The sequence below is a fragment of the Eupeodes corollae genome, chromosome 1, assembly GCF_945859685.1.
Source record: "Eupeodes corollae chromosome 1, idEupCoro1.1, whole genome shotgun sequence".
In the NCBI taxonomy this organism is placed as follows: Eukaryota; Metazoa; Arthropoda; class Insecta; order Diptera; family Syrphidae; genus Eupeodes; species Eupeodes corollae.
Window position 1 is genome coordinate 167,905,475 of NC_079147.1, and position 24,368 is coordinate 167,929,842.

The 24,368-nt window shown below is 31.5% G+C and overlaps 1 protein-coding gene across 2 annotated transcripts in view; it reads right to left on the minus strand.

The window, feature by feature from the left end:
- Positions 1–15,467, minus strand: part of LOC129954025 (TLD domain-containing protein 2) — a 331,572-nt gene extending 316,105 nt beyond the window's left edge. The window contains exon 1 of one of the 2 annotated variants that reach the window (XM_056067629.1): positions 14,311–15,467. Coding sequence is in view for 1 of the 2 variants with exons in the window: in XM_056067634.1 (XP_055923609.1) it covers positions 14,311–14,312 (2 nt within the window). In the remaining variant the exon portion in view is untranslated. The remainder of the gene's footprint in view (positions 1–14,310) is intronic. The other variant, XM_056067634.1, reaches the window with a different exon arrangement.
- Positions 15,468–24,368: the final 8,901 nt, after the last annotated feature.

Sequence of the window (24,368 nt, forward strand, 5' to 3'; positions counted from 1 at the left end):
AGAGAAAGAGAAGAGAGAGAGATAGAGAGACAAGAATTTTGCCAAGGACACTTTCAAAAATGTCAGCTGTAGACTTTTAATAGTGTGCGTGTACGTGTAACCATTTAAGGGAAAGAACTTTCTTACATTTTACACCCAACGTTTTTAGCATTAATCCATTAAAAATGTCAAGAAGAGAATTTGAAAAGAGTTAATAAAAATCAACCGCTAGTTTTTCTTATGTTTAGTTTGATGGTTGGTACTTCCACCTTTACTTTTGATCATTTCGCACATTTGTTCTGGTGTAAATTATACAGCCTTTTGATATAGCTCAGCGATATTTCGCTAAACGCTAACTTAATTGAAGAAATTAAGGATATTTTGTGTTTAAACTGAGGACTACCATTATTAAGTGGTACTAAGTACAGGAGTTATTGGAGGAAGTGTACATTTTGCTCCTATGTCCAAGCTTTTATTATGCGCTCCTGGTGAATATCCACGTTATCATATTGGTAGGCCAATTTTATGTGTCAAAACATTTTAGATTATTTACGAAAATTTCTTTCTAAGATTCCCTTATAACCTGCTGCAATAGTTTTTGATATAACGAATTCAACCTTAACTGTTCCATAATATCTGACAGCTTTCAATATAACATCACCTTCTTAACAGTTGTGATTAAGCTGTTTATTTTTTCAAATCATTAAAATCAAATCATATCGATTAAAAAAAATACTCTAATAGCACAACTTAAAGTCATTCGTCAAGTAGGTAGCAGCTCTTAAAATTGTTGAGAGATTTGCGTTTACTCCAATTTGTATTTTATTTTTGTACCAGAATTACAAGATGCACACCTTAAATTTGCTCATCTTCAAGATGCTGTTTTATGCAGTTATTTCTACTTCGCTTTATATTTTATCTGTACGAATGTTTATTTTTTAAGTTAGAATGAAAGTCATTACGACTTCGCCCAATTTTAGCAACTACTACAGTAGTCCGGTTAGGTATTGTTGTCTAATCAAGTCGATGTTAGCTGCTAAGGCATGTTGACCTGCCAATTGGTCTTAAAATATTAGATCAAAAATTGAATTTAACTTAAAACACTAAAATTATTGATTTAAACTATCTAATACTTGGAAAAGCTCATTATCTACGATTAAATTGTCGTTGTACTTATTTACCTGGCTCTTCACGAATGGAATACGTTACAAGTGAACGTAAAAAAAACTCGCAGTTTTATTCGGATTTTTTGAAAGATGTCACAAAAACCCTCAATATTTGGAAAAAAGGTAAAAAGTATTTTCGAAAATGTTTGTGTGTATTCAGTTGAAGCGGAGTGTATGTAGAAGGCTTTTTGAGACTGTCTGAATTCATAACGTAGTTTTTTTTCAGTAAAATTCGTGATAGTTTTCAAAATCTATAAGCTCTTTCTTCAATATTCAGTTAAAATATTTTATTGTATTTCATAAAATTTTTGAAACATCTTCAAAACATCTTAGATTTCACCTGGCTCACAAAAATGTAAAAGAAACGCTAAATTAGGAAAAATGCCTTTCAACAAAGAAAGATCAAAAGTTCTGATCTTTTAACGAATCAGTTGACTAAAAATTCTATTATATCAAGTTTCTAAAATTTGTGTGTATGTAATATTATAGGAAACGTAAAAATAACATTGAAAACGGGTATTTTTAAAATCGAAGTTCGAATTTCCAATCAGCTCTAAAAAGAGCCTAGGATGCCACCCACATTGATAGCTTCCCAACCCGTCTGTCGATTTGTCTTGCTTATGTTTTTGTAGGTTTACGTGTTTTGTTAAAAAAGTTTTTAGTTGAATTGAATGAAAAATGTCCAACAATATTTTGTATATAATGAAATCTTTATTTAAATTTTGCTAACGAGATTTTTAGTCGAAAACCAATTTTTATCAATTTTGAATTTCTTAAAAGTTTTATTTCTTACATAAACAAATACATATTCGATTTTTCTAAGAAAACTTAGCACAAATTTAAATTGTTTTCAAGCAAATACCTTTATTTATTCACAAGATATCGAGAATCAATAATAAATTTTGCGTACTATTTTTTGTAGATTTAAATTTTTAAGAAAAAACTGACTGTTGAACTTCTATACAAATTTTACTGAATCTGGAAAACTATATTTTCTATAAAATGCAATTTGTTTGAAGCCATTACCTTAAAATTTTAAATTTGTTGGTAAAAAACTGCATATTAAAAAATGTAATTATATCAAAAACGTTATTCTTCGTTGCATTATATTATTTAGAAATGATATCATTTTTTGTTATTAAGTTATTTTTATTAATTAAACATATTGTTAAGTGATTTTTTTGTATTTAAAATTTAATTCAAGTCGCTTGCGTTATTAGTAAGATTTTTTTTGTCAAATTTCTTAAGAGCTCTTTCTGCATCATTATCTGTATAACAACATATATTTGAAGTAGATATTCCTATTAGCTCTTAAGATATGGATGACCAAAAAAAAGTTTTCCGAAAAGACATCTATCTTAAAATCTTTTATTTAGATTCCTTGAAACGTCGAGAAATGTAGAACATATAAATATATTTTTCAAAACTATGAAACATTAATTCCAAGACTTATGGGTTATGTTGAATTTTTGCTTACCCTTGAAAACCCCACTTGTGGTTGTTTGAAGCATATTAAAAATTGCATAAGGTCTGTTTTTCACCGCGATAGACTAAAAGTCTTATCCTATAATCTTAAATTTTTCTACATATGTCAAAGAATCAACTATTACATCGTTTTTTGACGACATGCATATGTATCACATTATTTCAACCTACATATATAGTTACGTAAATATGCAAAATAAATCATGGAACTTGAAATGCTGTCGAAAAGTCTCCGTAGAATTAAAAGCTTCCTGAAACATACCATTTAAAACACCAAATGCAATAATAAACAAAACAGAGCTAACTGAATCGATTACTGCTGAAGTAAAAAGAACTTACTTACATTCGTATTTACGTCGTACATATGTACATATAGAATATACAAATCTATGTCTATAGTATTATTTATTCAAAGAGCGCAAGTACTTGTTTTCAAGTAAGTTATGGTACTTAATTCTTTTCTTCAAAACAGTATGTTAAGGTTATGGGTAGGGCGATGATTTACCTTCTACAGTAAGGGCTGGAGGAGTAAATCACTGTGCCATGAAATAAAATCAGGAGTAACATTTAAGAGATATAAAGTGTAATTCATTTCGTGGTTTCAATTTGATACTCTTTGCTTTTGACACCTGTCAAACTCATAATACTAGGTGAATGTTTGTCATTAACAAATTCTCCAAGAGTAATTCTTTTCATGACAAGTGTTTTCTCAAATTAGCTGTTCGTATTCGACTAAAACCTGAAGGTCCCCCCATCACTGACAACATTACTTAAACACAGGAACGGATGAGAGTTGTATGTCACTAAACCCTAGTTCTCAACGAACTGTTGCGCCAACTTATTTATTTTATTTTATTTTATTACATTCAAATATTAAATTATTTAATTGACTTATTGCTAAATTAATGATAATGTAAAACGTATCAATCTACATAACAGAGTTAAACATTTCGGATGATTACTGATAATCAGGGGCGAACGCAGGGGGGGGTTTTGGGGGTTACAACCCCCTCCGAAATATCAGAATATGTGCAGTAAACAAATATCCATTATTGTTCAACAGAAATGATACAAAATTAATTTTTCAAACTATGTTAAATGAAAAATTTGAATAAATTTGCTACAGTTTCAAAATTCAATCAAGCAATCTACGGGAAATTTGAAAATGCGAAAACAAAAAAAAGAGAACTGTGAAAATAGAAAAAAAATATACATGCATAATGCATATGAAAATTAAGTTTTAGCTTTGAAGTCAAAGTCAAACTGTTTTGTGAATCGTGAAAGCAAGTCATTTTTTTAGCATTTTTTGATATTTGGATCTGATTTATATTTAGTTTTTGAAAACTTAGAGTAAAATGAGGAAAAATAATATTCTGAAGTTTTTTAAACAGACAGTAAACACAAATGCTACAAGTGCAACAGTTACGAATGCTGACGTGTCTTTAACCTCTTGGAAGACCGACAAAAGCGGAATTTCTTGATCTTCATAGGATAGCATAATGTTTTTGAAAATGTCAATATAAACGTGTTGATCCAACATTGGTTCAAAGTCATAATAGGAGAAGCAAGCCCAAACCATTATGCTTTATCCTCCATGACCTACCATTTTGAGAGTGAATTTTGAGTTGTTCTCCGCGTGATCATTTTCCTCCAAGCAAAACAATTTTACTTTCGTCCGTCCTTAAAAATTACGCCATGTTTCTTATGGTGAAAAATGTATTAGTGGTACTATTTTTGTTACCGGCACTGTACGTACACTCTGACTGTATTTAAGACACACAATATTGAGTTTGTATTTAAAGTAGAACAAGTACTGAGCAAAAGCTATATTTGTTTGTAAGATATTATACTGGTATACAGTGATAACAAAAAAAAAAACAAAGCGACATCAATTGGAAGGATAGATAAGTAAGTTGATTAGTTTTGTTAAACAGACTTTTAGCCGAAAACAAATTTTTACCAATTTAAGTAGCATTTTTAAAAATTTTACAAGTTAGATGAATGAAATTGATTTGAGAGATATCAAGAACCGAACATCAATTTTTACCAAATTTGCTTACTATTTCTTGTAGATTTTATTTTTTTATGAAAAACGGACTGTTGGATTTTTATACAAAAAACTACTGAATATCGAAAACAATATTTTCTGTGAAATACAAAAAGTTTGAAGACAATATTTTTAATTTTTGAAAAGGTATTTGAGTCGAAAGTAAATTAGTATTTAGTATAGTTTTTATTGTTTTTTGTTAGGTTTTTAGTTTTTGTAAAAAAAACTGAAAGTACTCATACGCCGTAGTGTGTGTGTCATCATCATCATAATCATCAATTAAATTCAAATAAATCAGATTGCAATTTGACAAAATCTGTGTTACATTATTATTTTGTAGTAGGAACCATCAAAGAGGTTGTTAATTTGTTCAGAATTTCAAACAAAGCAGCTACAATTTTAAAAGACCGCTTCCTGTCCAAAAGCAAAACAAACACGGCTTTTAAAATTTTGCGAAACGCGTTGGGTTGAGCATATAAACTCCTTTAGTTTGTTTTATGACGTTTATGAGCATATCTACTGTTCGTTAGAGATCCTGGATGAACAAAATTTGAAAAGTGATAGAGTCAAACCTCAAACTTTACTAACAGCAATACAAAATGCTCAATTTATTGTTTCCTTAACAGTGATAAAGCCAATTTTTAGCCTTTTTAAGAATCTTAGTGAGTTTCTCCAAAAAAAAGATTGCGATCTCAGCAGCTGCGTAGAATATGCCAACCGTCCTTACGAAAAAATTGTCGAAATGCGACATAATTCCGAAACAAGATTTGGTAGCATATTTACAGAAGCTAAGGAATTGGCTGACAAAATGGGCTTACAATTGGTATTCCCACGAATTATTGCCAAATAGACAAAACGAGACAATTATGCGGGTGGTCCGGAAGTATATTTTAGACAGACCGCTATGTTCCTTTTTTGGACCATTTGTTGGTTCAGTTAAAATGTCGGTTCCTCGACCATCGTGAATCAATTTCCAAAATTCAAAATATTTTACCAGAAAAATGTTGCAAACTCCATGAAGAAGACATGAAAAGAACTGTTGAAGTATTTACTCATGAATGACCATCTACAAAGAAATAGACATCGATTATGAGGATGTACTAAACATTATGGCAAAAGTACCAAGGCGCTTGGATTTCACTTTGTAAATATTCTGTATATATCTAACCAAAAATGTATGATATGTAGATAACTACATACGAGTATGTATGTGTATATATTTAATTTTTATTCAAACATGTTTATTAGTACCTACATATATAAAATAGTGCCAAAAAAGCAACAAAAAAAACACTTGAAATTTAAAATAAAAAAAATAATATAACATATATTTATTGAAACCCCCCCCGAAATTTTTTTCTGCGTTCGCCCCTGCTGATAATATGAGAAAAAAATGATATGGAAACTATAGGATTCAATATTTTGAAAACCTGATTTTTAAAGAAAATTTATTTCATTAACGGCCAATCTCTTGACGAAGTTCTATTATAAAATATAAACTCGACCTAGTAATTCTCGGTATTTCTATAGAACTTTATTTTTAAAATATTTAGATATTGTGCATTTCTTCACATCTACTTGGTTTGCAATCATTTTTAAGTTTTTGAAATTTTATACATTTCGGTTGAATGGAACTGAAATCTAACATGTTTTAAGCTGATTTGTAGCACCCCGTAGAGAGTTCTAACTGAGAATTCTGATATTTTACAAACAAAACTTGAAAAATGTTTCAGTTTTCGTTGGAGCGGACATTAATTTTAGGATTAGGATTCTTTTATTGGGATGGACTTATTTGGGTGAACTTATACTGTATTTAGTGTCTTTTTTGGTTTTGTTTAAGATTTTTGTCAAAAATGGCATCATGTCTTCTAAAGAAAGGTTTATCGAAACTTTTATCTGGTCATGTTGTCCAAGGGAATATTGACTATTTCGGATTGGATGTTATTATTGGACATAAATTCAATAGCTCTTATGTCTATTTTATGTCTATTTGTGGCAGTCTCACTAGTCTTGGTTATAAAGGCTTATACATATGCTTAATGTTCTCCCACCCTTTGATTTAAGAAATATGTAAAACTAAAATAAAGCGTAAGGCTAGTAAAAAGTTTAATGGGATTAAATTCTTATGTAAGTCTTACACTTTCTGAAACGGCCACAAAAGTATACATCATGCATCTCTTAGTTATGACTTTTTGGCAAACCGATCATTTTTACGTATTTTCACAAAGATTTGTGGACTGTGGAAATTTTATCAACAACCGGAATGAGTCTACAAATGAAGCTTTTCAAAGAAGAAAAAAATTGCTAAACCGAGTTCTAATATCCTAGACCCCCAAATTTAAGGGTCCATAAATCGAAGTTCAATATCAAGCTTGGATCAAAATCAGAGTTCTAAGGCTTGAAAGCTTGTTGAAGAAAGAAAGAAAGTTAGAACTCAATGGACTTCTAATTTATAAATATTTATATCGAGTTTTAGAGACTAAAACTTTGTCAAGAAATTGTTAGTAAATGTATGTTCATTAAATAGGTCATCGGACTGTTACAATTATTATAATTTAATATCTGCTAAAATTTGTTCGAATCGGCACTCTATTTCTCAAGTTATTTGGCTAACATTTAAAATGGAATCGACAGAATTCCAACAATAAAGCAAAATTTCAAGAATTCTATGATTAGTTAGCGATGTCACCATGGGAGAAACGTATAATAAACCTAAAGAACCTTCCCTGGACACCATAAAATCTGTGAATATGAGTCGAGTAAAATTACACAACCGTATTTAATTGCTGTCCTGACAAATGATACATACAATATATGTAGTTTTAAGGACATACATATGTATGTATAAATCTTGAAATTTTCTATCAAATTTTTTTATAAAGCTTTACTGATGGCGTAAGGCTGCTACAAGTGGTTGTGGAAGTTTTGCTGACGAACGGTATTTATCGATTTCCAGTAATTGAAAGTGACTTACACCGTACTACGACATATTTCGATTTTAAGTTAAATTTGCATCTACGTCCTTATAAAGTTCAAAACACGCAACAATTAAATTCAGCTGACCAAAACAGCCATACATGAGCATGTTAAGGGTATTGGAACAACAAACACAAATACCAATTTTTCAAACAACATTTTCTACAGCGTTCAGGAACATTTCTCACGTAGGGGTATGTAAAAAAAACAAAATTGCCACATATCGAGCTCATAAAACTCAAAGAGGTGTCATTATTGTATCCAGAGATCATCGAAAATGGTTTCTCATAAAAATACGAACGCCCTTAAAAAATAAATTGATATTTTATAATTAGTTTTAATCGCTCAATTGACTAATCTTACAATATCTAGACTCAAAATAGTTTTGCAATAATAAGTTAACAAAAACAATAGTAATGCAACGAAATCAGATTTCAAAATTAAGAGTTCTAAACGCATTCAATTGTTTCCATATATTTGTCTGCTACCAAAATTAATTGAATGATAAATTTCTTAGATTATTGCGAATAATCTAGTCCTATACCTATAAAATATAATATATTCCAAAATAATAACAAATATAAATCCAATATGAGATAATGGTGTTGTGTTTGATAAGTATACATTGTTTTCTGTGGTGTTATTGAGCTTAATTAAGATAACTTATGATTTTTGTACTTGATTATTAAGATTCATTGTTGATATCAAAAATATTGTAGGTATGAACTTAGATGTGTCGGATGATTAAATGATTTATAAGTATGTAATTTTTGTTATCAGCTTGTGTTTATTTTGTTATTTAAAATTTGATGGTGATGTTCATGAAGTATGAAACATTCCTTTTTTTTGAATAAAGAAAAAAAAAGTGTTTTTATATAGAACTGAATTTTTTTTTTGACGTTGATAGCCATGAAAGCAAAGGTATAGAGTAATTGAAATAACTCTCAGAATTGTACATTTGTTTTAAAAGGGTGGTTAAATGTTGAGGGCCGATGTTAAATGTGACGTCAAGTTTCTTTCTGCATCTCATTTGATATTTCTCAGTTTCAGACTAACTCAATTTTCGATCCATTTAATCGTCCTAATGTGCGTTTAATCAGGAAAATGGTGCAAAAAGTTGATCAAACCAGGAGATGTGAAAATACCAGTGGATGCTTGTACAGCTCGTTCTGCAGAAAATATTGCTGCTATTCGTGTTAATGTAACTGAGGAGCCGTCCAACTCAACTCGTCGAAGTGTCCTACAATATAGCACCTCTTACGCTCGTCCTTGATGAACACTGTGCTTAAAAACTTACGTTTACACGCTTATAAGGTGCAATTTCCTCAAGAACCAAAACCTCTTGACCATTGCAAGCGTCGTCAATGGTCAGAAGAAATGGAAACAGTGGATGATCAATTTCGGAAGAAAATCATCTTTAGTGGTTAGGCACATTTTTACCTCAGTGGATTCGTCAATAATCAGATCAGGACGATATTCCAATGACCAATGACTTAACGTAACCTAAAAGAAAACAGTTTAGAGCGGTTAAAAGACTTGAACGAAGAGTTCATTCGACTGGTTCAAGCGAATCAAACTTAATCTTCGGTTGTAAAGCTTGATTTCTGGTACCATCCTGTTAAAAACACATATCGGTCAAGTGCATATCTTCTAATCTCTTGTAAAAAAAGAGGCTGGGATGCGAACCACACTGATGACTTCCCATCCCGTTTGTCGATTTTTTTTTGTAGGTTTTTGTGTTGGGTTAAAAAAGTTGTCAGTTGAATTATTCTTAAAAAGATTAAAATTACCAACAATATTTTTCATACATATATACATAGTTTAGTTTGAAAATCTAGTTTTTTTGAATAGATTTTTAGTCAAAAACAAATTTTAACCAATTTTAGAAGCATTTCTTAAATTTTTACAATTTGGATGTATAACAATAATTTGAGAGATCTTGAAAACGAACTTTTGGATTTTTATAAAAAATACTACTGAATATTTTTTTGTGAAATAAAAAGAGTTTGAAGACAATATTTTTAATTTTTTAAAAGCAGTTTGAGTCGAAAGTAAATTTTAGCCAAGTTTTAGTATTGTTTTTCTTAGATTTGTATTTTTTGTAAAAAAACTGTCAATCCGATTTTTCCCAAAATTTTACTGAATATTGACAACAATATATAAAAAAAAATAAAAGTATTTTAAAGCCAATATCTCAAAGTTTTGAAAAAAAAAAAAGATATTGGAGTCGAAACTCAATTTTTAGCAAATTTTATTAATTATTTTAGTTTAGATTCTTATTTAAAAAAAAAAAAACAGTCCATTCTATCTTTCTCAAAATGTTTTCGAATGTTAAAACTAAAGCTATAATCTTAAATTTTTGAAAAAATATTTGTGTCGAAAATCAATTCTTACCAACTTTTATTAAATTTTCTTTTAAGTTTTTATTTTTGTAAAAAAAACTGTCGATTTGGTTTTTTTCAAAATTTTAACGAATGTTTAAAACAATATTTCTAATAAGATAAAGTAAGTTCGAATCCATAATCCAAAGTTTTTGAAAAGATATTTGAGTCGAAATTCAGTTTTTACCAACTTTGAGCAATGTTTTCTTAGATTTTTATTTTTTTATAAAAAAACTGTCAATTTGATTTTTCTCATGACCAGATGTTAAAAATGTTATTTTTGTCGCACAAAATTGTTTTGGAGATGAAATCATTTTTTTTAATCAAATTTTCGAGGTCACTAATTTTTTTTCAGTTTTTACGATTTATTAAAAAAAAAAAAGTTAATTGGATTTTCTTCCAAAAATATACTGGCTTGGTATCACATTAAAATACATAATATAAAATTAAATTCAAGTCTCTAGCGTCATTGGTTCGTGAGGTATTTAGTGTTAATCAAAATGTTCTCCTTTTTTTAAAACTGCTATGGTAAAAACAAAACCGCAAACGCAATTTTCTTGAGAGCCCTTTCTGCATCTTTCTGCCTTTTTATCTGTGTAACGAAATTTATGTGAAGTCGATATCTCTTCTGGTTCTTGGGCTATGGACAACGAAAAAAAACGTCGCGAACCAACGGACGTACGTACACACGCATGCACGTGTGTCGAAATAAAAATCTTTTATTTCGACTCTCGGGACCTTGAAACGTCGAGAAATGTCAAAATTTTCTATTCGACAAATTTGACCCATTACAAAGTTAATAATCGGTAATCATAGCGTGATAACGCTGGCCATTCAAAGCAACATGAAGATGGTTATTGTCGGTGAAAAAATATGGCCTAGTAACGCACTAAACAAGTATTTTTTGTAAATGAAGTGGTTATTTATGAATGGACCTGGACCAATAACTCTTTTATTTTATTTATTCACAAAACCATTTAACCAAAAATTATCTTAAACACTGACAATGATTTTGCGATGAAAGTCATCACCTTGAGGCATTTTTTCCACAGCCCAATCGAAAAATGTACGTCACTTCAAATATTCCATTGGCTTCAATTCTTTAGCCAGCTTGTTCTGGATGGGTTGAAACCACAATATGATCTGAAGATTGCCCAATATTTTCGACACTTCGTCCGTTTTCTGGCATTAAACTTGTTTTTGCTTGTCTCCTACTGCGAGAATTAAAATTTTGCTTACGCACAAAAACAGGAAAGTCAGGTCACAGTTTGAGTTCAAAAATTAGACCAAAGTTTTGGACCAGAATTGACCTTTTCTAGGGACATATATTCAGTGTAAGGTGTAAGAAGAAATGATAAGATAACATCTGAAAATTGATATTCTATAAAAATAGTTCATTTAACAATTGCAGCTTTGACATAAAATAAATACTTCAAGAAGGGGGTTTGTTCGTAGACTACAACTTTAAAATGTGGCATTGAAGCGAGCTTGAAGCTCGTCTCAATTCTTTATATAACTGAATCGAGTTGAAATGAGCTTGATTTGACTCCATTCGGGTCGGGGATCGGAGGCGATTCAAAATTTGTGAAGAAAAACCTGGGTGGAGGTGTTGGTTTTACAGATAATGCATTATGGTCTGTTTATTTGCATTTTTGTGTAAAAAAAATACAGTTTTCTTTTAATCAAATTACAAAAAAAAATTGCACATGGTGTAGGTAGCACATTTTTATATGTTGCTGAACTTTTTAATTCTTCATTGTTTAACAAGAATCAAACTATCTCACTTGCACTTCATAAGAAACATTTTAACTCCAAAAAGTGCTGTCGAACTTAATCATTTTTAAATCTTCTTGTGCGGTGATTTATTTAATCTAAACTGAAATAAACCTTGAGTGGAATCATATCAAAACTTAAATATCTTTTCTATTGTTTTTTCTTGCAAAATAAGCCCCGTTAGACCATTTTCATTAACAAAACTAAATAATATCAACATTAACAGATTTCTATCCCCAATGGAAAACACATACATAATTCCATGCAATATCAATCTTACCAACATTTGAGAACGAAATCAAATAAGATCCATTCGAGACCACAAACACATCTATAGTAAGATTCTACTCTTACTTTTATCGGTGTTATTTATAATATGGATATTGTTTTTGTTATTCGTATAAGATCCTACTATACTATGGATAGATTTTCCAACAAAACACGACTAGTGTCACTTTTGCTATTTTTGGGACATTTATATTGTTAAAATTTATTTTTAAAACTCAACTTTATAGCAAACGTAGATTTACTCTTAAAAGTGTTTGGATCTAACAGATCAATTTTGGAATAAAATAAACACTTCAAGAAAGCATAACACTTAAAAAAAATATTGTGTTCTTGGTCCAGTCCTCAGTTTAAAATAGCTTCTTAGCCACAAAGTTGGAAGCACTTACATAAATAAAAATTTTTTTTTTTTATTATAATAAATAACTAATTTAATTTAATTTGTAGTACCCGTGGCATGATGGTTAGTGCTGAAAAAAAAGTGCGATGGACTGGATACGAGCGGTTTTGGGTTCGATCCCTGTCTATGTCACCTAAAGTTTTTTTTCACGGGTACTGCCTCTTGTGAGGAATTAACAAATTCTCCAAGAGTAATTCTTGTCATGAAAAGTGCTTTCTCAAATTAGCCGTTCGGGTTCGGCTTAAAACTGTAGTTTCCTTCCATCCCTGACATCAGTACTCGCACACAGGAATGGTTGAGAGTTGTCAGTCACTAGGCCCTAGTTCTCAAACGGACTGTTGCGCCGCCCAATTTATTTTTATTTATTTATATTTTTAACTAATTTAAAATATAAACTAGTTCATATTCAAAAACGCAATACGATTAGATTTGAATTCAAGTAGGGGTGGGGGTTTCATTACCCCAACGGTCCTCACCATCCATATCCAGCACTGAACTAGTTTTGTAAGTGTTGGACATTTTAAAATTCCTTGCTTGATTGATTTGGTTTTGGAGTTAAAATAGGGTCGAATTTTGGCTAAATACAACAGTTACATATCCTTATTCCACATTTTGGCTTCCAGTTAGTTTTTTTGGAAAATGTCTTCCGGAACTGAACTAAATGGAGGTGGTAAAAGCGGATCTATATCTCTTCTTGTTGTATTTAATTTGCTATCGTTTCTTGTTTTTAAAGTCTTCTTTGATTGTCCTGTAAAGCGTTTTGGAGCAGAGCTTGTCAATTGCCAAAATGGTACTTATGCAGGGTCTACAGTTATTGATATCCTCCTTCTTTCCTTTTTTGTTAAAGTTAATGTTATCGTTGTTTCTTTCTATTGTAAAGGGATTTGTTTTGATTGTACTATTTCGTTAAAATGTTAGAACATTTCTGATAATATTCCATCGTTTCTGGTGAATTTGTCTTTCTTCAGATCGTCTATGGTCCTTTCGATAATTTGTTAACAGATCATAGGCGTGTGTGTTGGTATTGAATCTACATATTTTGTCTATTGTATCTTCTTCTGTAATAATTTTGGTCGAGGTGAACAGTTGTTCAAAAAAATCAGTTGCCTTTTGCATTGATGACTTTCCTGTTTTTTATAACTAATGTGTTTTGGTCCTTCATTCTTATGTAAATATAATTCCTTGTCGAAATACAAAAAAATTGAGTTATGCGTTACATAAAAGTAAAATCGAAAATTATTGTAAATTTGAGAACACTGTGAACTCATCCCTTTTCTTGACGGTTAAAGTGATTTCAATGTCCTGAATTGTGTGTTGCACAGAATTTGAAATGTGTAATCTTTATATCTTATTACTGTCTTTCCATTGATTCACAATTTATTTGTTCATGCGTAGGTTGGAAAAAAATAAAAATAAAAAAAGAACATACAACTGCAGATACACATGATATGTGCCATAGATACACAGATATATGTCGTTTTTTAATTCATGTTTTTTTTATTTTTTTATTCTTAATCCTCGAACATTTTATGCTCGGTTTAGTGTAATGAAGGTTATTTTTTTTAGAAATATTCAAAACTGTAAGACCTATACAATAGATACTATATCTAAATCTCTGTTTGTTGAAAAAAAAGAAGAAAAAAACAAAACACAAAAGATTCATCGAGTTAATGATGAGAGAAGCTTATGTTTACAGAATACCCGCACGTATATTTAAGTTCCAAAGTCATATTCAATAGACACAGTGTATTTCAAGGATAAACTCATACAACTTTGCTTTAAATATACTTATAAGCACATATATGTACATATACTTACATTGCTTCGTTGTAGAAAGGATGATGAGATGATTCCTTTGATTATATTTTTACTAACAATTTTTTCCTGATGTTTTTTGTTCAAAAGAACACGAAAGGCTATTCCCACAAAACAACAGCACAAAAAGATACTTTTTGTATCTGATAATTTTCCTTTTTTCTTCAAGTTTTCACTTTGAAATTCACGTAAAAAGATGACACTCCCGATTTTTCTCACAGGATAGCACAATCGGGCATACAAAAAAAAACTCGTATCCACGTAGTATACTGTGGTCCTTTTAGATGATATTAAATTCACTTTCTAACATATGGTAGATATGGGCAATTTGGGCATGGGCACTAGAGATCATTTATTCACCAACATAACTCACTCGACACTCACTCTCTTTTCTCTCTGTCACTGCCCCCGCACTCTTTTGTTTTTTTTTTCCTGTTGCTCTCTTGCTCTCAATTGAACTTCAAAAAACGTTTTGACGGCCACCGAAGATGGTTAAGTACCTAGCTACTGCTGTTTTGACAATTCATCAACCAAAAAGTTAGTAATCGACAATAACGACCGTAACATTGACAACTGATTTTGAAAAACAACTAAAGTCGACAAAAATCGACCTAATTTTAGTGTTGCGCGTAGACGAATTACTAAAAATTGACAATTGACAATTAGGGAGACCACTGTCTGCAGATTTTACTGGTATGATGTGGTCTTATTGTAATTGTATATCACGCTGCTGAGAGACAACAATAAAATTTAAAAAATAATACAAAAAAAAACTTTTATTATATTCCTTTTGTTTTTGTTTTCGTTGAGGAGAACTTATAATAATTCTTTTCTAACATCTGCGCAGGTCATCGACTGCGACTTACAGTAGATTGATAGATAGATATGTATCTATTACGATATTTTCTTCGATTTTTCGCTTAATTCTTAGATATTTTTTTATTTTGCACATGAAATTTTATATGAACTTTTCCTTGTAACTTAAATTATTAATAACATCAATTTATAGTTTTGTCTTCTTTTATTTGTTGAGGTAGAGAGCAATATAATATTTTAGTTAGACACTCTGATGGGATTGTTATATTTTTTTCTTTAAGAAGAGGATTTCAAAAGAACACCAGTACAGCGGAGGACTTCGCCATTTAAACTCGTTTAGCTCTAGGACGTAACTGAACTGAAACTGACTGAAGTGTATGGCAATGAAAATTGTTTGGCCTTCCCAGCTAAATTTTGTTGTAGAAAAACGAACTTAGGTAGGTTAGGTAGGTACCTACCTATATGACAATGATGACGATATGAAAGAGTCAACCGACTTTAACTACACCAATGCCTATCATATTCTTGAGTGCAGGGTTAGTGCCGTGGAGCTTTTTCCTTTTTTTAAGTTCTATTTAGTATAATATACAAAAGGAATATAGTTATAGTAGAGTGTATTGAGTCTTATGTTTTGTGTTGTTGAATCTTGTAGGAACATTCTTATGCTTTTTCGATGGAATAAGTTGGCAAAAGAAAGATATATGTTTGAAGGTAGTGTGTGATGATGGTGTAATAGATTGACATTACATTCTTGGCACCCAGAGTCGAATTTGGTTTTTAGTGCATTTTAAGTGCAATGACGGGCCGGTATTACAAACAGACTGAATTTTCTCTCCTTTTCAATTTGATTTTTCTTACTACGAACGTAATACGAACGCATCATTAGAATAGTTTTAAAACATTGAGAGAGAGAAAACACCGTTAAATCATTAAATAAAAGAGGCTGGGATGCGAACCACACTGATAACTTCCCATCCCGTCGTTCGATCTTATAATTCGAATTCAATATTTTCCTTTGATATTCTAATCCTTGAGCCGAAAAGAATTTATTTTTATTTTTTTTTTGTTGTTTTTCTTGTTTACAAGTTATGTTAAAAATGTTTCAGTTGAATTTTCCTAAAAAAATAACTTCAAATTATCAACAATATTTTGAACATGCTGAAATAGTTTGATTTCAAAATCAATTTTTGCTAACGAGATTTTTTGTCAAAAATATTTACCAATTTAAGTAGAATTTCTTGAAAGTTTTTAAGTTTTTATTATTAATGTATGTATTTTAAGGGAATTTAGCAAAGAATGAACTCATTTTGAAGTCGATACCCTTATTTATTCACGAGATATCGAGAATCGAACATCAATTCTTTCCAATTTTGTGTACTTTTTTGTAGATTTTAGTTTTTATGAAAAAATTGGCTGTTGGATTTTTATTCACATTTTAGGTAATGAATGTCGAAGACCATATTTATAATTTTTGACAAGATATTTGAGTCCAAAATCAGTTTTTACCAAGTTGTAGTAATGTTTTTTTGTTAGGTTTTTGTGTTGTGTAAAAAAAACTGTCAATTCGTTTTTTTTTTTCAAAATTTTACCAGATGCCAAAAAAGTTATTCTTCGTTGCATGCATTTATTTTGGAGACAAATCATTTTTTATTCATAAAATATTTGACATGAAATTTACTTTTTTCTTTTATTTATTTAAAATTGTTTCAGTTTGGTCACAATATATAATATAACATTCAATTCACGTCGCTAGAGTTACTAATTCGTGAGAAATTTAAAAATTATGACAATTTAACACTTAACATATATATAAATATATTCTTTTCTGTTAAAGTTCAAAATTATTAGTTTCAAATTGAAAATTAATCTAAAATTAAAATGACGCAAAATAAAATAAATTAATTAATTAAGCAAGGCCTCTATTTCTGATAGATCGTATTTCCATCTCGTCTCCTTTTCGTTTTCATTTTTGTCCATCTTTTATCCTGAAGTCCCCATTTCAGCCTTCTTGTTCTATTTTTGACGTCAATAATTCTGGTTCTCTTCCGAAGATCTTCATTTCATACCCTTTGACTTTGTTGTATGTTCAGAATTTCTCTTTCCATTTTAGTCTACATATCCTAAACTGGCCAATTGTTTTTGCAGTCAAGCTCATTGTTCGTAGTCCGTAAGTAAGATCGGTAGAATCGCAAAGTTGAAGATATGTATATTTCATTGTGTCTGCAATTTGGTCCAATTGTAAAATATGTTTAAGGTTCTTCATTTTCTGTGCCCTTAAATGATTTTAGCTGTCATAAATATATGTAAATTTCTATGTACTCAATTTTGTCTCCATCCAACTTTAACCGTCTTTTGTATGATTTTTCATGACTTGCAATTTATTTATTTGAAGTCCATAATTTTGACATGTTTCAAGGTTTTTCTAGAAATTGTCTGTAAATTTTAAATTGTTAAAAACTTGTCCACATATCCTTGTTCCATATTTTGTTTTCCAGTTAGTTTTTTAGAAAATATCTTCCAGTAATCAACGTAATGAAGGTAGTAAAAGTGGGTCTCCCTGCCTCAATCCTATTGTTAGGTATATTAAATGAACGACCTATGTATATTCTCTGTTTTTATTCGTTCTGTGTTTTCTACATATGTATGTTTTTAAAAGTCTCTTGTTTATTTGCGTTTATGTTTTGATTTATCGGGGAGAACCATATCATAGCTCTATTAAAGTCAATAAATAGGAAACCGTTAGTCTAAATTAATTGCATTTTTTTATTCGATGATTTATTATCTGGAAGTACACTGTTCCTTCTCTAAGTCCAGCTTGTTTTCTTGGTTGATTGTTTTTAAAGTCTTCTTTTTTGGTCCTATAAAGCGTTTTTAATAACTTTTAAATTGTCGAAATGTTAGCTATGGGTCTATAGTTAAGTTATTGATATCGTCCTTCTTTGATTTTTTGAGTATTAATGTTAATGTTTTCATTGTTTCTTTCCATTGTTCAGGGATTTATTCTATTTGTGCTATTTCGTTAAATATGTTTGTTAGAATTTTGAAATGGGAGTTTTTCCTTATATTAACATTTCTGACACTATTCCGTCATTTTCGGTGTATTTGTCTTATGGTCCTTTCGATAATTTCTTTACATAGCTCCCCTTTACAAAACATTAAACAAGATTTTTAAGTGGTACCCAAAAACTCGTCTTTGTGTTAAATGCGTAACATATGGATAAAAGTCTGGATCGGCTCTTGTTTATAGAACCGATATATTATGTTGGCAATAAATTGGCACGGTTTGCAAACGTAGTTCAGAAGTAAGTCGATTTATTATGAAATTACAATAGAAACTGCAAAAAAAACAACACCGACAAAAATATTTCCAGATTGAAAAACGCACGTCTAAGAAAAAAATTTTAAATTTGTTATGTTTTTTTATCTGCAAAGTTCTATCGGATAAAATTTCATAATACTAAACTAAAACCTTTTTGAAGGAAACTTATATACATTCCTTTAGTTTTCTTAGGCATACCTTTTAAAAACTCAATAAACTGCTAGATAAATTGTATGATAATTGTGAGTTAAGATATTTCTCAATGCGTCCAATATGTCGTCGATATTCGAGAGAAATGTTGTTGGGATTTTGAGCTAAATAATATTTAATTGAGTTTTCATATATTTGACTACGAACTTTATAGAAAGTGAAAGCCAGTTATCTTCGCAAATCTGCTCAACAATCGTTTATTTTCCTATTTGAATATGCTAGCGCCACAAATTAAAGTTAGCGACGATGATACTCAATAGAAAATTAAAAATCTTAACAATGATTTCCCATTAAGCTATCATAAATAGTTTTCGAAACAATGTGCAACCTATTTGCGGATTGCTCTTCGTATTCAGTTTGGAAAAATTATTTCATTATTTCAATTCAAAAAATACCGAGCAATGTCTAGTTTTAACATCCCTGTCAAACTTATCCGTTTGTGCAGAATGACGATGGAGAATGCACGCTGCTCTATCAAGGTCGGAAAAGATCTTACCGATTCATTTGATGTCAAAAAAGGTTTTAGACAAGGTTATGCACTGTCATGAGACTTCTTCAACATCGTTCTGGAAAGAATTGTGCAAAACTTAACCGTCAACACTAGAGGCACAATCTTCCAAAGGTCCATCCAATTACTCGGATACGCAGATGATATTGACATAATTGGAAGATCAAAGCGTGATGTCAGTGGAGCATTTTTGAGCATTGCGACGGAAGCAAAGAAGATGTGTTTAGTGGTCAATGAGGGCAAGACCAAGTATATGCTGTCATCAAAAAAGGACACTGAACGACGACGTCTAGGACAAAACGTCACGATGGACAGCTATAACTTTGAGGTAGTTAAGGACTTTGTCTACCTAGGCACCGCTATTAATGCAGACAACGACACCAGCGCTGAAATCAAACGAAGAATAACGACGAACTGTACGGGCTGTACAGCGCCACTGACCTAGTTAGCAGAATTAAAGTCCAACGGTTTAGATGGCTAGGTCATGTAGAGCGGATGGACATCAACGCTTCAGCCCGGAAGGTCTTCGAATCCAATCCTGAGGGACGGCGCAGTAGAGGAAGACCGCGACTCAGGTGGCGCACCCAGGTGAGAAAGGACCTCAACCAACTTGGCGTGCGAAACTGGAGACAGTTAGCTAGGGACAGAGCTGGCTGGAGACGCATGTTGGTTGAGGCCCAGGTCCGCCCCGGACTGTAGCGCCACCTTAAGAAAAAGAAGAATTCAAAAAATTTTTGTAGCATAGATGTTGCTTACAAGCTTTGTCAGTAGCCAAACTGGTATGATTGCAACGACTTTTTGAATAAACAGTGGCCCTCACGACTAATCTCACACATGAAACATGTGTAGGTACATTTTTGCAATCCATTTTCTCCCAGAAAATGTAGAGTGGAAAACCTTATAATTTTTGTATGTCACTTAAACACGTTTTTAATTTGAAAAGGCCATAATACAATTTAAGACATTAAACAACAAATTAGTATTAAAAAAAACAGCAAGTCGATAATTTAAAACCTCACACATAATCGGATACTTAATATTTAGTACTTAATTGCGTATCCTTTCGATTTAATGACCTCCTGATGGCGTCAATGTATTAAAGTAATAAGTTCTTAGCATACTTCAGGACTTATTTTTTACCATTCTTCTAGAAGGCCCGTCTTAACGTCCTCAATGTTTCTAAAGTTCTTTTGAGCAACTCGACGTCCCAATTCACCCATATACCCTCGATTGCATTCAGTTCAGGTTACTTTATCTGCGTTTTAAGTAGTTAAGGGCAGTTATGCAATAACCACGACCCTGTACAAGAAGTATGCTTTGTGTATAGTTGCCCTAGTAGAAGAAGAAATTGTCACTGACACTGAACACTAAATGTTATTCAAAATGTTGACGTAAACCATTTGATACATTTTACCTTCGACAAAATATTAGTTCCAAACACCAGAACTTACAACGCATCCTGACACCAAGACGGCCTACCGCCACGTAAACAGTGGCTCGAGTACGCTTTTGAGGATATTTTTCAATATCTTTCCACCATACCCACATTCTTTCATCTTAAAGCCTAGTACATACTTGTGAACCATCTCGTGAACCCATACAAATTTCAGTTTTTGGTTCACCCGTGAACTTGCTCGTGAAGCTGAGTGGAGAACAAAGTGGAGAGTTTTCGTTCACGGGCAATTCACGTGCAAAATGTACGGGAACTGTTGGTGAAGCTTTGACATTTGGTTTGTTCATGTTCACAACGTGTACTCACAAGTGTGTACCAGTGAGCAATGTCAAAAGTTCACTTTCTCCACTGGCGAACGTTCACTTCACGAGGAAGTATGTACTAGGCTTAACCTTTAAGCCTAGTACATACTTGTGAACCATCTCGTGAACCCATACAAATTTTAGTTTTTGGTTCACCCGTGAACTTGCTCGTGAAGCTGAGTGGAGAACAAAGTGGAGAGTTTTCGTTCACGGGCAATTCACGTGCAAAATGTACGGGAACTGTTGGTGAAGCTTTGACATTTGGTTTCCGCATTTTACAACGTGTACTCACAAGTGTGTACCAGTGAGCAATGTCAAAAGTTCACTTTCTCCACTGGCGAACGTTCACTTCACGAGGAAGTATGTACTAGGCTTTAGGGTTAAAGCCTAGTACATACTTCCTCGTGAAGTGAACGTTCGCCATTGGAGAAAGTGAACTTTTGATATTGCTCACTGGTACACACTTGTGAGTACACGTTGTGAACATGAACAAACCAAATGTCAAAGCTTCACCAACAGTTCCCGTACATTTTGCACGTGAACTGCCCGTGAACGAAAACTCTCCACTTTGTTCTCCACTCAGCTTCACGAGCAAGTTCACGGGTGAACCAAAAACTGAAATTTGTATGGGTTCACGAGATGGTTCACAAGTATGTACTATGCTTAAATATTTATCCGTCCGTGAACAAAACCTAACTTATAATATTGTCATAATGTCTAATTGTTAACTAACAATGCAAAAATATGTAGTTCCCCATATTCCAAGAAGATTTATCCCGGGTTATATCTTCATTAAGCAACTCAAGTATTTAATTTCTATTTTTTTCACTGAAACACGGCTGAACGGCCATTTTGGTCATTATTTCGATTATGATGCTTATTTTTCTGATGGTTTCGTTGCTGAGTTCTTTACTCGTAGTCTTTTCAAAAAAATGTGTAAAGATTAGTTTATTAGCCTAAAAATAACTTCTAATCGTACGTCTTTAGCATCTTCCCTAATACTTTTCTGTTCACGTTATGAGTATTATTTGCAATTTTAAAACGATAAATGATGTAATAAACTGTAGAAGGGCTCCGTTGGACACATTTTGCTATTTCTCGTACTAATTTACCGTCCTGGCTATGCAATAAAAAGAAATCTTTGAATTTCCAAAGACATTTGTTTTTTTTCTTTTGATGTCATTTTCGACGTGACGCAAGAAACTACATACAATATAAGTTAATGGGCAGGTTCAGGCACCGACCGTAAGGAACTTCATTTGCAATCAACTTCATTCCTTGAACTTAAATTTTGACCAAGGCAACTAGTTAGTTTTCCATGTGTAATGACTTTCAAATTCGGAACTTTACTTCACAAACCTCTACTTTAAGTTCATAGTAAAATAACTGCCAAACACATTATAGTCTACAAAGCACTCCTCAGACAAGCTACAAGACCATCTCGATTTGTCTTTTGTATTGTAAAGAAACATTACTTATTTCTTTTTTAAATTGACAAGCATCCCTTTTACAGAAAACATTAAATGGAATTGTGCAGATAAATTAATTATGGAGTAGTAAAGCTCAACTTTCACTTGAATGAAAAAACATTACTTGTCATATTGACATAAGTTCACTTGACTTGATAGTAAGGGAGATTTTTCTTGACTAACTTTACAGACAACTTTGCAATAAAGTTGCCTTAATTGGAAGTAATTTTTTTGGCAGCTGGCCAATCAGATACAAGAAACTCTCCTTACTTTCAAGTCCTTATGTTGCCTGAACCAGCCCAATGTCTTTCGTAATACAAGGTTAATAATAATATAGTCATTTGAGGGGAAAGTACCGTTACAGAGCTATTAAAGTGCAAAACGGATAAGTTTCCGATTACTTGTAATGCAGTTTTTTTATTTACACTTAATTTGAGCTTAAATATGTTATAAAATGACAAAAAAGTTCTACTTCTATTATACACTTCCGTAGAGAAAATGCACTGCAAAAATTATAATTCTTTTTGTCCGATTACTCTTGCCAATGTACATATAATCTTGATTTTGATCTTCATCTCGACAGCATTGTCCAATGGGGAACTTAATTAAATGCTTTGAAAAGTCAATGCTCAATTTCTGTTAAAAATGCGTAACCCTCTTCATTGGTGACACTTGCCGTTATAAAACACATTATCGTCGGCTAAAGATGCAAACCTCGTAAATCCACTTTTTTCCAAAATTGAGATTTTTGAAAATATATCAAGTAGGCATTGAAATCAATGCCTGGACTAAAAAAAAAGGTTTTAATTGAAAAAGGTATGTGAAATTATTTGAAATCATTAAAATTTCTGATAATAAAGATTATTCTTAGAGTAAATAAAGAAGTTTTATATGAGTAAGTGGATATACAAGATTTTCTTTCTTATGCAATTCATATCCAACAAGGATTTAAAGGTTTTTCTTATTTTCTCTAACGAACAATATTTTAACAGTTCTAATGTTTTAACACTTCAACTACCACGTTGACGTGTAATAACGTTTAACTATGGGATATGAAAACAAATAGAATAATGTTTGTTATCAGGATAGCTGATGTTGGGTAGGCTAGAGTAGGAGAACTGAAAATGAGTTTAAAAATTGAAATCTTTGTGTACTATTTAATGATTTATATTATCATAAGTGCATTTTAAGGCCGATTTTTCTGGGTTTTTTTCAAAATATTTAAGTATATACAAGTATTAAATTCATGAAGTTCAAGTATCAAGTTTTAGATAATGTATGTACCTCGTAATACTTTAATTTAGGCTTTTAACCTGGTCAAATTAGACATCTGAGGTTTCAAAAATTCACAACCAGCTGTGTGTAAATAAACTGTGTTATAAAATTCTAAGACTTAGAATAACGCCATATAAACAATTTAGTTAGTATGGGGGACATGCTACCTACTTGCAACTCCCTGCTTAGCCTGACTATAGTATTTGGGGTAGGTTCAAGGCTAGATGTATGCACATTTTCTTTGAATGCAAAAGAAAGAAAGAAAAGTTTCTCCAAAACTTAGACATTTCTAATTTGACCGGACTATTTAATATTATGTTTTTTTTTAACTCCTACTTTTTACAACTTTTAAGTGAAGAATAATGATGTCACGTGGATTAAAAATGCTTAAGCTTACCTTGAAAAAATGACATTATACTATCCGAAGAACTTCCAAATAGTGTCATTGAGTTTCAAAACAGAATTTTCGAAGCAGAGAAGCCGATTTTTATGAAAATATTGAGAGCAATTCAATCTTGAGCAAGCATGTTGAACTTGAAAGTTTGGTTGGAGTTGAACCTATTCCAAGTGATGACACAGTAGTAGTTTTTAATTATTCATAAACCCTAATTCAAAGTGATCTTAAAACTCAAGAATGTGTGAATACTAAAAGTTCTGATACAATTCTAGCACGAAAAAAAAATCACAAAAATAAAGTAGACAAAAAAAA